Below are 16,308 nucleotides of genomic sequence, written 5' to 3' on the forward strand. Positions count from 1 at the left end.
TAAATGGCCTCCTCCTTTGAGCTGCTATGGTAGCATGTGTCCTAATAAAAGATTCTCAGAGCAAGGCAACGCCATTGGGATCTTCCTTTCAGAGGTTTACCACTTATCGAGCTAACTTACTCGGGTTTGATATCAGAACACACACTTGGACAAACTGACAGCCTCTGCTGCCGTCTGGGTATCCAACACACAAGCAAAGACACTTAAGAATATGCTTTAGATCCTACAGTACAATCAACTCTGCCCTTCAAAGATGCAGTATGCCATTTCTGTCGTCAGTAAACAAGGCATCTGGACTTGACAAGAGGAATGTTACCTCTAGTGATGTGGGTGAAAGATGTTCAGAAATATGGATGATGTACATCTTTGCAGTTTTTGCATGGTTTTAGCTTTTGTTTTGGACATGTTTTTAGGCATGTCATCAAATGATGAATCAATATCACGATCCTTCAGAATGTGATTAAAGTTCCACTTCATAAAGATATAGCATACTGCACCTCTGAACATCCCTCATCCTATTTAATGTCATCTCGTTACTCCTCAGTGTAACACAAAGTACGACATAAAGAAACTCAGTTACTTGAAGATGGGGCAGGAGTCCTGATCAGCTTACAGTAAGCAAGCTCCAAAAGTCACGTTGCTAGTTGACACTTCAGAAATCACAGTAATGAATGATGAGTCGCCCCCCCACCCCCACAACACCCCCTCCCTGGTTCCCCTCCTACCTCCCGCGAATGACGCTAAGCTAACACAGATGCTAATATAGAGTTCACATAGAATACAGTGTAGAGCAGAAAAGGTGTTTTTTTTTAAAAAACGGAACCAGCGATTGGCCACTGGTGTAACCTGCAGCTGAGATATGATTGGCTGGAACGCTTGGCCCTGGTCTCCATCTCACAAACACAGTGGGATTCTGGGAGATTGGAGGAAGTTTTGACATCACCCCGTCATCCTTTCCCCTTCCCCTCGACTGGGGGGGGGCTGACAGAGGGGAGGGGTGAGGGGGGGGGGGGTTCAGGGGGTGACCTCTCCTTTCTTCTGGGGGGTGCTGAGCTTCTGCATCCCTCGCACGCGCTCCAGCAAGGCGGCTACAAAGTCCTGCAGAGGAAGGGAAACAGGAGAGGAAACGACTTCCTGGTTTACGCTGCTGGCCAGACGACAGGACAATGCAGCATGTTCCGGAGATAGAACACGGAACACTGTAAACATTCTGGAACTTCAGGATCTCTGATCTTTCACCAAAGATCATTCATCAACTCTTCTAAATAATCTTTGCTTTCACTTATACAAAACCACAGACTGTATATAGAACGTGCAAAACAATAGACACACACACACCTACATTTTATTTCCAATTAAAAAGAGCCAAATGAAAATGTTGACCATGTTGTTCCTAGCCAGCAGCCGGCCCACTGGATACCCAGTCTCTGCGCAGAGACTGAAGCTAAGCAGGTGTGGTTGTGGTTAGTACTTGGATGGGAGACCTCCTGGGAACACTAAGCGGCTGCTGGAAGTGGTGTTGGTTGGCCAGTAGGTGGGGGTGTTCCCTCCGGTCAGAAAACAATCCCAACGCCCCAGTGTAGTCATGGCGACTGGCTTCCCATGGCACCCACAGTAAGCAGGAAGGGGTTCTGCAGTGTCCTGGGTATTTGCCCCGGGCACTGCCTGTTCATTAACCCCCTCCCTGTAACTGATTGATTGCCTCATTCTCCACCTGGGTGGTGGGAGGGAGGTACCTCCCTCCTCATGCCACCTGATCAGCTCCCAGTGTGATCTGATCCCCTCTCTCTCCAAAGTGGAGAGGCTTATGTAAATAAATATAACCTGTTGTAGACTCAAAGCATTCAATTGATGTACTGTAGTCAGTTGATCCCAAGGCATGCCAGTACAGTCAGGAGTGAGTCATGTTCTCTGCATTTATTCATCACTGTGTTCTACTGATGTCAAGGCCAAATGACGGCTCTTTTACACAGCCTAGTGAATGTCACTCACACACACACATAAAAAGCCTTCTCATAAAACACACTCATTCACTCAACAACAACACAGTCATATCACACACCATGCCTTCTCATCAGTGAACATAAAGCGGAGCTGAATGCCATGCTTGGAAAAAGCAGATCTCCTGAGACAAGTACAAGTGCAGTTCTAAATGTTTGGCCATTCCTGAGCAAATCATAACAGCTGCCGGTATACATGGCGTAAAGAGAAGCATTCCATGCGCCTCTGAGGACTCGGATTGTCTTATCATCTGCTGCTCCAGGGGTTGTATTTACTCAACGTCACTTAGAATAAAGACACTGTCCCTGTGTCACTGCCCAGGGATGTCCAAACATCAACGTATAACAGTCTCCCCAAAGCAGAACAGACAGTCCTTGTAGTCAAACATTTTGAGTCTAGTATCATAAGTCTGTTTACATTTGTTTTTTAGAAAGCGTCTTGGGGGATCCGATCACAAGTGTTTAACCGAGACACACACTGTCATCTGCTAAATTCTGTAACCATAACATGTGCTCATGGTGTACAGCCAGAGATACGGCTGACCAGTGACCACGGGTGTTCAGATTCCGCCGTTGCCGAGGTCACATGCATTAGAACTCCCGTTGTCCTGGGCGGCCTTCCAAGAGCGCAGTTTAGGGACAAACCTGATAAGTTCACTGGTAAACCACCTACAACAAGAGCCCTATGCCATTGTTTTGATAGGAGAATGAAGTCATACAGCTCTTCTTCTACATTTACAGTACCACTGACTCGGAGTTAACTTCACTTACCCTGGTTTGTCCCTAAACCACATACTTGAAATACCCCCCAGGTCACAGCACAAATGTGCATTTACACAAAAAATCATAATTATGGTCAAATACGTCTCAGACCATTTCAGCAAGTGATTTGAGTGATGTGAACACAATGTGCCAGGGTGTTTGTTTGCAACCAAGACGTTTTAAAAACAGATGTGAACAGGTGGTGCGGATCTTGGTGGTGCATCATCCACAGATCTATGAGCTGGCCCGGGCTGAGTCCAGTGGGATATTGAGCTTAAAGTCAGAGGTGCGTTTAAATTCAGCAAACAGGCAAAAGTAACTAATGACTGCCTTGATACTTTTTTTTGTCATTTTTGTTTACAGTTTAAAGCAAACAGCTGTTTTGATTCATTTGCAAATGCAACATTTTTTTCAGATTTAAGTGAAAAAAAAAACCACATCCACTATGCATTTCTGCCTCTGTTTGTAAAATCTGAGAACACATCTGGCTTTGGCTCAATATGCCACTCATTTAGCTTTAGTGTGATGGCCAGAACAGGCCAGACCTGTGCCCGGGCATGCTCACGCTGCCCATCTGAGGTCAGCAGAGATGCTATTCTGGGAGACGGGGCCGCTGACCGAGCCAACAGGAAGGTAGTACTCACATCTGTGGGCTTGAAGCAGTCTGCCAGCAGCCCCTGAACAGAGACACAAGGAGCAAAGGGCTTACTTCCAACAGGGAGATCCCCAGATCTTACAATACAGGTCAACGCTTGGAATGTATGTTGTGTGTGGTGTCTTAAGCTGCTGGGAACTTGAATTTCCCCTTGGGGATCAATAAAGTATCTATCTATCTATCTATCTATCTATATATCTATCTATCTCTCTAAACAATACAGAGGGCCAGGCTAGAGGGTCTAAACAATACAGAGGGCCAGTCTAGGGGTCTAAACAATACAGAGGGCCAGTCTAGACGGTTCTAAACCTTACAGAGGGCCAGTCTAGAGGGTTCTAAACCTTACAGAGGGCCAGTCTAGAGGGGTCTAAACCTTACAGAGGGCCAGTCTAGAGGGTCTAAACAATACAGAGGGCCAGGCTAGAGGGGTTGGTGGAGGCAGAGGTACAACTCTGGGCCTGTGAAGATGAGAGCCATCACTTTATTCTTAATCAAGTGATGGCTACAGCTGTTTTCCTTGGGTTTGACTTTTGCTTTTACTGTGGTGACGGTCAACGTTTGTGTGTTAGTGTTTATGTTGTGAAACTTTCAATAAATAGCTAATGCCAAAAAAAAAGATGCTCCTACAGGTGAATGGTGTGAGATGAGAACAATCACGTCCTGTTTTTAGTGGTGAAGGGTGTGGGGTGGAGTAAAGCTGGATTTGGAGAGTTGGAGTAAAGCTGGAGCTACCTTGACTTTGAGTGCCCTGTCTACATCGCTGGGCAGGTCAAGGAGTTCGTCAACATCGATCTCCAACTCAGGAACCTCTTCCTCCTGCCAAAACACAAACACACACACACACACACACACACACACAGGGAGAGAGTAAGAGAAAAGCAGAGAGAGACATCCTGATGCCCACTGACATCATTGGCTACAGTCCTATACAACACACACAAACGCAGACACACACACACACACAGCTTCATTATCTGAACTCACAGTCTCTTCCTCCTTATGTTCTACAAAACAACAGGATGGGCTTTGTGTGTGTGTGTGTGTGTGTGTGTGTGTGTGTGTGTGTGTGTGTGTGTGCCTGTTCAAATGGCTGTAAACAACATTCTCCTGGCCATGCAGACACACACACACACACACACACACACACACACACACACACACACACGGCCAGGCTCCTATAAACAGCTCTACAGATACACCAAGGCCAAACCCCATCATTCAGGACCTCAAAGCCCAGTGCTGTGTCCACACACAGTTGCCATGGCAGGATGTGTGTTTATTTGTGTGTGTGTGTGTGTGTGTGTGTGTGTGTGTGTGTGTGTGCGTGAGTTTGAGCTTACTAGGACATGGATGTGTGTGTTTATGTGTTTGTGTGTGTGTGTGTTTTTTGTGTTTTTGTGTTTACGTGTCTCTGTGTGTGTGTGTGTGTGTGTGTGTGTGTGTTTGAGCTTACTAGGACATGGATGTGTGTGTTTATGTGTTTGTGTTTGTGTGTGTGTGTTTATGTGTTTTTTTATGTGTGTGTGTGTGTGTGTGTGTGTGTGTGTGTGTGTTTTTGTGTTTATGTGTGTGTGTGTGTGTTTGAGCTTCCGCTTCTTTCCCCTTTGTTGTCCTGCCCTGTCCAGCTCTTACCAGGTGGTGTGTCCGTAATTAAAGACTTCAGCTATGAACCCCGGTTCTGAGGCCCTGCGTTCCATCTCTGCTCTAAAGTGCGGTTCTGTCTGTTCTGTTCTCTTCTGTTCTCTGTTTCTCTCTGCTCTAAAGTGCGGTTCTGTCTGTTCTGTTCTCTGTTCTGTGTCTTTCTGCTCTAAAGTGCGGTTCTGTCTGCTCTGTTCTCTTCTGTTCTCTGTTCTATCTCTGCTCTAAAGCGCGGTTCTGTCTGTTCTGTTCTGTTCTGTGTCTTTCTGCTCTAAAGCGCGGTTCTGTCTGTTCTGTTCTCTGTTCTAGTTCTGTTTCTCTCTGCTCTAAAGTGCGGTTCTGTCTGTTCTGTTCTCTTCTCTGTTCTAGTTATGTATCGTTCTGCTCTAAAGCGCGGTTCTGCTCTGTTCTGTTCTCTGTTCTAGTTCTGTTTTTCTCTGCTCTAAAGTGCGGTTCTGTTCTGTTTTACCCTGCTCTAAAGCGCGGTTCTGTGCACTTAAAGGTGGACGGTCACAGCTGCCGCTGGGTGTATTAATAGTGAGCCCTCGGGCACCTTGACTTCTCCTCAACCATCTCTCCCGTTCCGCACGGTACCAGCACCACCAAGGCCACTGGTCACACTCCAAGGGACACACACACACACGCGCACAGAAATACACACATACACATACACACAGAGATAATCTCTCACACACACACACACACACACACACACACACACACACTCTGATGGAGTGTGTGCAGTCTCTTTGCCTGCACTGAAAATGACCTTGGATAAAAGTGAGATGAATACATAAATGTGCACATCAAAGCGTAGATACCCAGCACCACAGGAGAGAGAGAAAGGAGGGAGGGAGAGAGAGATAGAGGGAGAAACAGATGGTGAGAGCAGGAGAGAGAGAGGAGTCCCTGGATCTGAAGGGAGGAGGGGAGAGAGAGAGAGAGAGAGAGGAGTCCCTGGATCTGAAGGGAGGAGGAGAGAGAGAGTGTTATTCTTCACAGTCCCTGACTGAGACAGTTCAGCTCTTCACCACTGATTCATGACTTACTGATTCATTACTGGCTTGTTATTTATTTCCTGCCCTAGCTACTGTAGTTACTATTGTCTGGTAATGAAGCGGGGGGGCTCCTTTGTGTTGAGGCTCCTGCTAGAGAGGCATCTACACTTAACTAGCCTGCAGGATAAACATGCTGCTGCTCTGCAGTCAGGGGAAAGCCCATCAGTCGGGAAAATCCATCAGTCGGGAAAATCCATCTGTTGGGAAAATCCATCTGTTGGGAAAGCCCAGCAGTGTAGTGGACGCTGCAGGACGCTGCATATTGCTGGCCCTTCCTACGGAGCAGGGCCTGTGCACAGTTAGGACAGTTCACCTCTATTCATCCAGTCCTCATTATCAGAGAATCCTCTGGGACAATCATAAATACATTACTCATCTAGTCCTCATTATCAGAGAATCCTCTGGGACAATCATAAATACATTACTTTATTAATCTATTCTTCATTATCAGAGAATCCTCTGGGACAATCATAAATACATTACTTTATTAATCTATTCTTCATTATCAGAGAATCCTCTGGGACAATCATAAATACATTACTCATCTATTCCTCATTATCAAAACACCCTCTAGTAGGCTACAACAGATATCATAGATACATTACTCTATGCATCTATTCCTCATTACCCTCTAGTAAACAACACAGATGCTGTATACTGTAGATACATTACTGTATCTGTCTCCAAAGGGAAATGATGGTGTTGCAGCAGCAATTAAACTGTAAGCTGTACATGATCTCTCAGAGAATAATAGAATAGAATACAATAGAATATGTGACCTTCCACGGCGAAATCATTCACAATGTCCAAATTTTCAAAATCAAAGTTATTATGTTTTCAGGAAGGGGCATAATCAACCTTCAAAACGATACCTATATCTAATGAATTGAACGTCATATTACTGAAATATAAACATTCAAAGGAGTTGAGTTCATCCTGTCATGCCAATAGAAAAACGGAGAAATCTGCCTCTGAAGTTAACGTCGGCTCAACACTCACGAACGCTTTGTAAGGTCGCCGCTATTACAAGATTCACGGTACTTGTATCAACGACACAGCACACGGATGGCTTGGTGGTTGTCAATGAGTGCAATTAGGCTACCGTAAATATTGGAATAGAGCGGCAAAAACGAGACGCCTCTAACTTCCTGCTTCCTCTAACTTTCTCACCTCAACAAACTCACGTTTTTAGACTACAAAAGGTCAGTTTTTCGGCGAAATGTATTCACGGCCGTACAGTGTAGACCTCCCACTGTTTCAAAACACTTACAAAAAAAATTCCACGATTTTAGCACAAGTGACATAAATGGCAATTTTTCTCAGAAACGCCTGTTGCGACAAGCGACTGGTTTTGCCGTGGAACGACACATATAATATATACTTTTTTGATCCCGTGAGGGAAATTCAGTTCTCTGCATTTAACCCAATTTAACAGAATTAGTGAACACACAGCACACAGTGAACACACAGTGAGGTGACACAACCCAGAGCAGTGAGCTGCCTGCCCAACCAGTGGCGCACGGGGAGCAGTGAGGGGTTAGGTGCCTTGCTCAAGGGCACTTCAGCCATGGTGGACTGGTCGGGGATCGAACCGGCAACCCTCCGGTTACAAGCCCGGTGCGCTAACCAGTACACCACGGCTAGGCCTACTCCTCTCCCTGCACAAAGAGGCGTTATTGTCCATTGTTATAGCAGTAGGCAGGAATGGCTTTCTATAATGGTCCTTATTCAGCTGCCTTCAGCTCAAACACTCTGTTGCCTGACCAGCAGTTCATGCAGTAGATGTGAGGATGTGAGGAGGTGTCCATCATCCTGAGCAGCTTTTGCTAAGCTAGCTCTCCAGTGTACTTCCATCATGCTGAGCAGCTTTTGCTAAGCTAGCTCTCCAGTGTACTTCCATCATGCTGAGCAGCTTTTGCTAAGCTAGCTCTCCAGTGTACTTCCATCATGCTGAGCAGCTTTTGCTAAGCTAGCTCTCCAGTGTACTTCCATCATGCTGAGCAGCTTTTGCTAAGCTAGCTCTCCAGTGTACTTCCATCATGCTGAGCAGCTTTTGCTAAGGTAGCTCCCCAGTGTACTTCCATCATGCTGAGCAGCTTTTGCTAAGCTAGCTCCCCAGTGTACTTCCATCATGCTGAGCAGCTTTTGCTAAGCTAGCTCTCCAGTGTACTTCCATCATGCTGAGCAGCTTTTGCTAAGCTAGCTCTCCAGTGTACTTCCATCATGCTGAGCAGCTTTTGCTAAGCTAGCTCTCCAGTGTAGGCCTACTTCCATCATGCTAAGCAGCTTTTGCTAAGCTAGCTCCCCAGTGTACTTCCATCATGCTGAGCAGCTTTGGCTAAGCTAGCTCTCCAGTGTACTTCCATCATGCTGAGCAGCTTTTGCTAAGCTAGCTCTCCAGTGTAGGCCTACTTCCATCATGCTAAGCAGCTTTTGCTAAGCTAGCTCTCCAGTGTAGGCCTACTTCCATCATGCTAAGCAGCTTTTGCTAAGCTAGCTCTCCAGTGTACTTCCATCATGCTGATGGGCAAAATGGTGGGCAACCCCACTGCCATCTGCCCAGTCCAATGTCCACTTTACAGCATGGGAAGAGAGCAAAGAGGATCCTCTCTGACCTCTTCAGCTCGTCCAGATCAGTCCATCAGGGAGACCACAGCTCTGTCCACAAGGACTACACACAACTCCCAGATGCCACCCCCCCCCCCCCCCCCCCCCCCGATATATCAGAACTCAGTCAGAACTCTCAACTCCAGCTTTCATGTGTGATGCTCTCATGCGTGATGAAATCTCATCCATCCTTGATATTCTGCACCACTCAGCTTCACATAAATAAATCCACAGCTGAAAAATGAAATCTCACAGACAGACACCATTTCACTGATAATTGAGTTCATACCTCTCCTGGCTTTGCACTGACAATCGAGTTCATACCTCTCCTGGCATTGCTTAACACCTGCACCGATAATCAAGCTGATGTGTATTGGGTGCGTACTGATCAGCTGGTGTGTATTGGGTGCGTCCTATTCAGTGCGTCCTGATCAGCTGGTGTGTATTGGGTGCGTCCTGATCAGCTGATGTGTAGTGGGGTGTCCTATTGGATGCGTCCTATTTCATGAGTCCTGATCAGCTGGTGTGTATGGTGTGTGTCCTGATCAGTTAGTGTGTATTGGGTGCGTCCTATTGGATGCGTCCTATTTTATGCGTCCTGATCAGCTGATGTGTATGGTGTGCGTCCTGATCAGTTAGTGTGTATTGGATGTGTCCTATTGTGTGCGTCCTATTTTATGCGTCCTGATCAGCTGGTGTGTGTTGGGTGCGTCCCTCTCCTCATCTATGGAAGTGGAAACAGAACTCTTCCCGGGAGAAGCCAAGGCAGCTCAGCATAATTACATTGTGTCAGTACGGGAGAGGAATGACTCTGCGTGATCCTGCATATTAAACAGCTTTAACACACACACACACACACACACTGCAGGGGTTCAGTACTGTCGCTGTGTGGTAGCAGGGTCAGCTTATATCTCTGCGTGCCTGATCAACCTTCCAGGAAGGGGATTTCATAAACTGCTCAATGTCACCCAACGCACAAAACCAACCGACATCAAACAGGCTCTACGTTCTGATGAAACATGGCGTTTATAGACTGCGTGGGCTTAGACACTGTGGAAATGGTTCTCTGGTTCAACCTAAAGGGTAGCCGAGAAATCTAGACGCACCCTAGCAGCAGCAGCAAATGTAACCTGGGCCTGCGACCATACAGTAAGTTGCCACCGTTAAGCGTGAATTCCCCATCCTGCTTCTTGAAAACAAGAGGGAATTCATCTCGTCACGGATCTTTGGTGTAAATTGGGGCTTAAGAGGAGAACCAGTCAGTGATAAGGAAGAGCTAAGAAACTTGGGCTTGCCATGATGCATGGTTTTAACGGAGGGAGCCATTATCCAAATGACCGTTAGAGAGAGCATCTCCTGTGTGATGGAGAGAGTGCTATTATCCACATGGCTGTAAACGGCTTCAGCTAATTGATTTCCCTTTTTCATCCTTTAGTAACTAATCATTCGGTTCAACCTCTAAGGAGCTCACAATTAATCACTACTCAACACACACACACACACACACACACACACACACACTTGACTGTGGACACACACACACTTGACTGTGGACACATACCCAAACCCAAATAATCAGCTTTTTGGACACATACACACTCACAGAGACACACACACACACTTGCATTTGACTGTGGACACATACACATCCAAACAGCTTTTTGGACACACACACACACACACACACACACACACAGGAGGTGAGTGCAGGTGATTGTGTTGTGCCCAGCAGCACCTGTTCTGCTGTGGACTCTGCAGACCACACCTGTCCGTGCCCACTCTGCTGATAAATCACCCCCCCCCCCCCCCCCGCCCGCCAGGGTGTGTGTGTGTGTGTGTGTGTGTGTGTGTGTGTGTGTGTGTGTGTGTGTATGTGTGTGTGTGTGTGTGTGTGCGCATGTCCTCTACTGTAATGATCACTGTGTACATGCACAGCAGGCCAACTCACAGTGGGCTGTATGTCCCAAACGCACTGCTGCACTTCAGCCATTATTCTAACTAATGGAGAGCATCTCCAAACACTAAAGATTTATCCATCGTGCAGAATATATCCACAACGCTAGTCTATCCTTATACTGCAGAATGTATAACGCTAGTCTATCCTTATACAGCAGAATATATCCACACCGCCAGTCTAGAGGTTCACCCATCGTTACAATGCAGAATATATCCACTAATCCCAGTCTACAAGTTTATCCATCATTTGTCAAGGCTTTACCAAAGTGAAGCTCATGTGGACTGGAAAAAGCCCTGCGGATCACAAAGAGATGCTGAAGTAAGTAGGTCTACTTTATTATCAGAGATGGAACACACTTGGCTCCAGGAGGCATCAAGGCTGCAGCCAGGACTGTTTTCCTTCTCCTCACCATCGGACCCAACTGCGTTGGAGAAATGTCAAGCTGGCTTAAAAGTTTGTCCTCTCAAAACGTGGGCTGCTGGCTGGAGAAGAGGGAAGGGGGGTGGGGGTTGTGCTTGGAGCAAATGTCAGCCGAGGAGACGAGTAAACAGTTCACAAACCCAAAGAGGCCTAGTCTGTGTGAAATACAGAACACGGCCAACTGCACGGGGACACACACACACAGAGACACACACACATACAGAGACACACACACACACACAGACACACACCGCCGATTTTACGCTACAGTTGCCTTGTCAGAACTCATTACTGCGTCCCGGGCTGCAGAGGCAAGGTTGAGCTTTTTTGGCTAACGCTGAACCAATTACTGTCTTGGGTTCGTTTGAGCTGAAGTGGATAATATGTCAGATGCAGAGGACCACTGTGGCCCACTCACTTGGCCAATGAAGAGGACAGGTCACTTGGGACACACCAACTTGAAAATATTCACTCTGATATTGACAGACTGATCTGACTGATGTGTCCAAACAGTCAATAGTTCCTTTATATTTGTTCTACACATGAATTATTTGTTTAGCTGTTATTGATAATACATTAAAAACTTAACATTTAAAAAAAGCTTTTTGCTAAAATGTACTTGAGGTTTTTCGTTTAACTAGTTATTGATCTTTTCTTAATTTCAATTAGTGACCTTCCTCGGTTCTAAATTGCAATATATACATTTTGAAACTGTTGCTCTGTAGGACTTTGAGATTGCCTTAATGTAAAATACAATCCAAATAAAATTTACTATTATTACTACCTCAATTTTCCTCATACAGTTTAGTCTTATAATCTGACATGTGATTGCAATGGCAAACCACGATTTTATCTCAGTGAAGGATGCAGTAGTCGGTGAAATAGTGACCAGTTGACCTGTAGCATAACATGACGTCATTCGTTTAGTGGCTAAACCTCGCCTCTAGGTGGCGCAGTACACGTGCGCGCCTGTGATCTCACCTCTCCATCACTACATCGCCGCATCCCCCGGGGTTGTGATGAACGTGAACGTGCTTGAGGCTCAGACACTGCCACCGGCACCGTGGATTAAGCCATTAGTGGAGATTGCTCTATTAATTATTAACACGCAGGTGTCCAAGCGTGATGGATCTTTAAAGAGAGGCGCCTAATAGGCCACTAGCCTACACGGGACCCCCGTCGAGAGTTCTGTAGGGACGCATGTAACGTCAGATCAGACGAGAGGACTACTTGGCCGTATGGCCACCTGTCCCACTATCACAGGAAGGCTTTAGTAGCGTATTGTCCAGAGATAGTCTGTATATTACCGTCTCTGTGCCACTATGGTCATGGCTCTCTTTATTAGCCTACTTTTTAAACTTTGTTCACTTGTGACATTAGGTTATTGGTTATTTAACTATTTAACAACAGGCCAAGTGAGCGGAGTGACATAGGCCCTAACTTTTGTTCTCCCTCTTTCACCTGCCACAGGTAACCATAGTCTTGTGTTATTTTCAAGCTCCCACTGTATTGAAAAGAACAAAGAAATATAATTTTCTCAGTTGAAGCACGCTAATGTAAAATCAAGTTATGCAACCAGCCACTGTGGAAGGCATATCACATTATTACGAGTAGCGCATTTGCTCTCTCATAAAGGAGGACAATGGCCGATATGATTACTGTGAGAACAGTGCTGCCGGCAGGCTGGTGGGATGGAACGGAAAAGGACAAGGAGCGGCCGAATCTGGACACGCGCCACTGCCAAACGCCAGGCCAGGAAGCGCGCGGGGGAAAACGGAGGAAAACCGCCTCCGGTGCACCCTTTGTATTACTGAAGATTCACTGCATTTCCCCACAGCACTGACATTTACGACAAACACACACACACAGACACACACACACACTTGGGAGCTTCCCCCAGCCTCTTGTGCAGAGCGACAACACGCGCACATTATACTGCACAAAGGGCCCGCGGGAGAGGCGCGAGAGCAGCAGTGAGAAGTGCGCGCTCAGGTGCCATCCGTCTTTTTTGTCTCCATGTTCCCTAATTAGATAAACCCGCGCGGCTGCCACGCCCTTCTCGCGCTTCACATTCCCACACCAGTGATAGTCGCGTGCTGCTGTAGCCGGGCGCGTTACAGTAGGTGGACTGAAGGATGAGGATGATATCTTAATAGGACTCACTAGGAGCAAATCACAGAGAATGAAACGGTAGCGAGTAACCAAAGTTAAGGCGATGTCACAGTGTGTTCCAAAAAAAACAAAGCACAGACCTTGGCACCAGGGGCCTATTTCACAAAACCAGAGTAAGTAGATCCAAGATAAGTGACGACACACGCGGTTGACCAAGCCTGGTCAAAGTAAACATGCTAAATACGTTTCACTAATGCTGAGCGCAGATGAGTTGAGGGGGCTAGGTCAAGACAGGTGTAAGTTATTCGGTATGTGTGCGCGTTCTCGTTTCTCCCCCAAATAACTCACGGTGGGAATACAAAAGACGCGAAAAATAGCGTCTTGCACACAAAGTGAACAACCGCGTTTGATATAGACTAACAACGAGGTAAAGTTGTACTTTTTTGGATGGGAATCATGAGTATTTCTGTTACATAGCGGGAGTAGGTGTGGCAGATCAACTGAATGCAAATTTACGTACACCCACGTGTGAGAGCTTCCTTGTCTCAGCACGCAACGTCATTAAGAAAGCTCTTTGCCACCGCAAAGATGCACAAAGTATGTCCTATATTATCTTAATTTGTCTTAAAAGCCGAATTAGTTGAAAACACCTTCGAAAAATGTCCCCTCCACTTCCAACCAACTAGCCTACTACAGTAGGCTATTCATCAAACGTCCGTCAAAAAAGAAGCAAACAACAAGTATGTTATTAATTATAAGGCCACCATAATTTAAATGACACCCATATGGTATAGGCAGCCATTCTGCTGTGTTTTGCGAGTAAATACAAGTAGCAAATAATATATTTATAAATGGAATACAGCTCTTTGAAAAAATCGCATGGAGGTCTGATTGGACTGACAGCTAGCAGAACCAATCAGATAATGTAATTACCATTAGAATTAACTTAGCTTGGCTGTTAGCCTGGTCGGGAGCAGGCTAGCTTCCAAGTATAAATTCCCATGGTAACTTATATGTGATCTCTTCTGTGAAACCAAGTCAAGGCTATGTTCATCCAGGATAACCCAGTAAGCCTGTCTAAATCCCCTATCTTGGTTTTGTGAAATACCCCCCAGAACCTTCACCGGCTCAGTGAGCCGACCCGTCACCTGTCTTGGCCCGCTGACAATGAGACACAAAGACTTACCTCACAGTCGTATAACTGAGTGAGCTGCCCGACAATCCACTCCTCCAGGTTCAGTCTTTTTCTCAATTCTTTCCTGTCGTATTTGACTGTCACTCGCCCTTGTTTCTGGGGAACTTCGTCTCCCGTGCCCGGAGGGGTTTTGAAGTATACCCGAGGTTGAGGGGTGGTCTCCGGGCTTGTCACAGCTGCCATGGTCCGCCGCTTCTTCGGAAAAGCTGCCTTTGCCTTGAAATCAGCGACAAGATCTTATTTATCAGAGGAGTTCAAATATTGAACTAATCTGTTGGCTATTGTTCTCCCGTGGCCTTCCATTGCATCTTTGCAAACTGTGTTTTATCCTCAACCCTTACTGCACGGACATCAGTTGGCCTTCTCTGCCCAAAACTCAGTATGACAATAGATGCAAAGTCAGTTTGGGAAATAATCTCGAAAGTGTACAGCGTGTAAAACCACGTCCACCAGGAGAAATGGGTTTGTCGACTGGCTCACTTCTTGCGGCTGCCGGCTGAACCGGACATAAAGTGACAGTTACCTTTTTCCCTGCCTCGTGTGATAAACCTGTATAAATCTTACAGGAGCTTTCATCCGAAATTTCCAAGGATATTGTGCGGCCCTCTAGGAATGCGCGCATAAGTTCAGAATTGCACATAAACCAAAATCATAGGTTTCTATATTTGTTGAGTATTGTTTGTTTTGCGCCACCCCCTGTTATTCTCATTTGGACTGGCCCAACCAAATGTCCACGCTCCATCATTCCCTCACCTTTTTGCAGTTTACAGTACAGGCTACCAGCCTGCAGTCAAATGAATATCGGTTACCGACATAAAACAATAATTGCGTTAGTGAAATGTGACTATTTTGGCTCATAATCCAATGGATAACGTCATTGAAATAATGAATATCTTACGTTCTAAAAGTGTCCATATGTTTATCATTGAATTTAGTTTCAGTGGCCGACAAGTTAGAAATCATAATCGGATTAGTTAACATCTCGTCTGAACTAATCAATTACAATCATCTTCATAAAGTCTAATTTGCGCATTTTCTCATACAAAAGGCGCATAGATCTATGGGATTGGTAGTTCAGTAGAGTGAAGACTAACAGTAACCTGTAATGCGCATGCTCCTTCTAGTGGTCCAGTGGGTAATTATTCTGCTACTGTTCAACAGAATTCGGGTGGCTGTTGAGACACTATAAAATACTCTTGGTTAGATTAATGCCTGAATAAATGACTGAATAATAATAATAAAAAAATACATTAAAAGTAATTTGTTGGCTTAATTTACAACTACCTCTATATGATACCGTAGATAAGTTAAGGGGAAATTGTGCATGAGAAGTCTAATGGAATATGGCATTGTGTTCATGAATGTTAAATAGATCTCCAAAGGTTTTGAATTAGCACATTTTTAGAAGCTACTAAATTTATTATGAGACCTTAAAGACCTTTTTTATTATGCTGCTCAAATGTGATCCAACAGCTGTTTCCAGACATGATCTCAAAACCCCACCAAGAATGTGTCCTTTGGTGCCTGATATCATCATACAGAAGCTTACGACTTTCCTTCATTTGCAGGTCATTATTTGCAATTTTAAAGACAACCCCCAGGCCCGAGGTAGCCTAATAAAAATAGAAGTAGAATAGGTGTGAGGTACTGAAAATCCCACTCTCCTGTGTGTGTGTTTCCCTGTGCAGACATTGACTTTGTGAGTCTTATACACACACACACATTCTCACACACACACACACACACACACACACACACACACACACACACACACACACACACACACACACACACACACACACACACAATCTGTGAAATAAACAATGTGTTACACCAGTTGCAGCATAAACAAGGAAGGTACTGGTGTAGGTGTGTAAACTGGGCACAGGAGCACAGGTGAAGCA

At 45.6% G+C, this 16,308-nt stretch overlaps 1 protein-coding gene across 1 annotated transcript; it reads right to left on the bottom strand.

Moving 5' to 3' along the window:
• Positions 1–1,001: 1,001 nt before the first annotated feature.
• ppp1r14ba (protein phosphatase 1, regulatory (inhibitor) subunit 14Ba) lies at positions 1,002–14,880 on the bottom strand. Its single transcript, XM_062535976.1, has 4 exons — positions 14,396–14,880; positions 4,150–4,233; positions 3,407–3,439; positions 1,002–1,098 (listed from the first exon to the last, which is right to left on the bottom strand). The coding sequence occupies exons 1-4, from the start codon at positions 14,585–14,587 to the stop codon at positions 1,015–1,017; spliced, it is 393 nt and encodes a 130-aa protein (XP_062391960.1). The 5' UTR covers positions 14,588–14,880; the 3' UTR covers positions 1,002–1,014.
• Between the last annotated feature and the right edge of the window lie 1,428 nt (positions 14,881–16,308).

This window comes from Sardina pilchardus, chromosome 5, assembly GCF_963854185.1.
Source record: "Sardina pilchardus chromosome 5, fSarPil1.1, whole genome shotgun sequence".
Lineage (NCBI taxonomy): Eukaryota > Metazoa > Chordata > Actinopteri > Clupeiformes > Clupeidae > Sardina > Sardina pilchardus.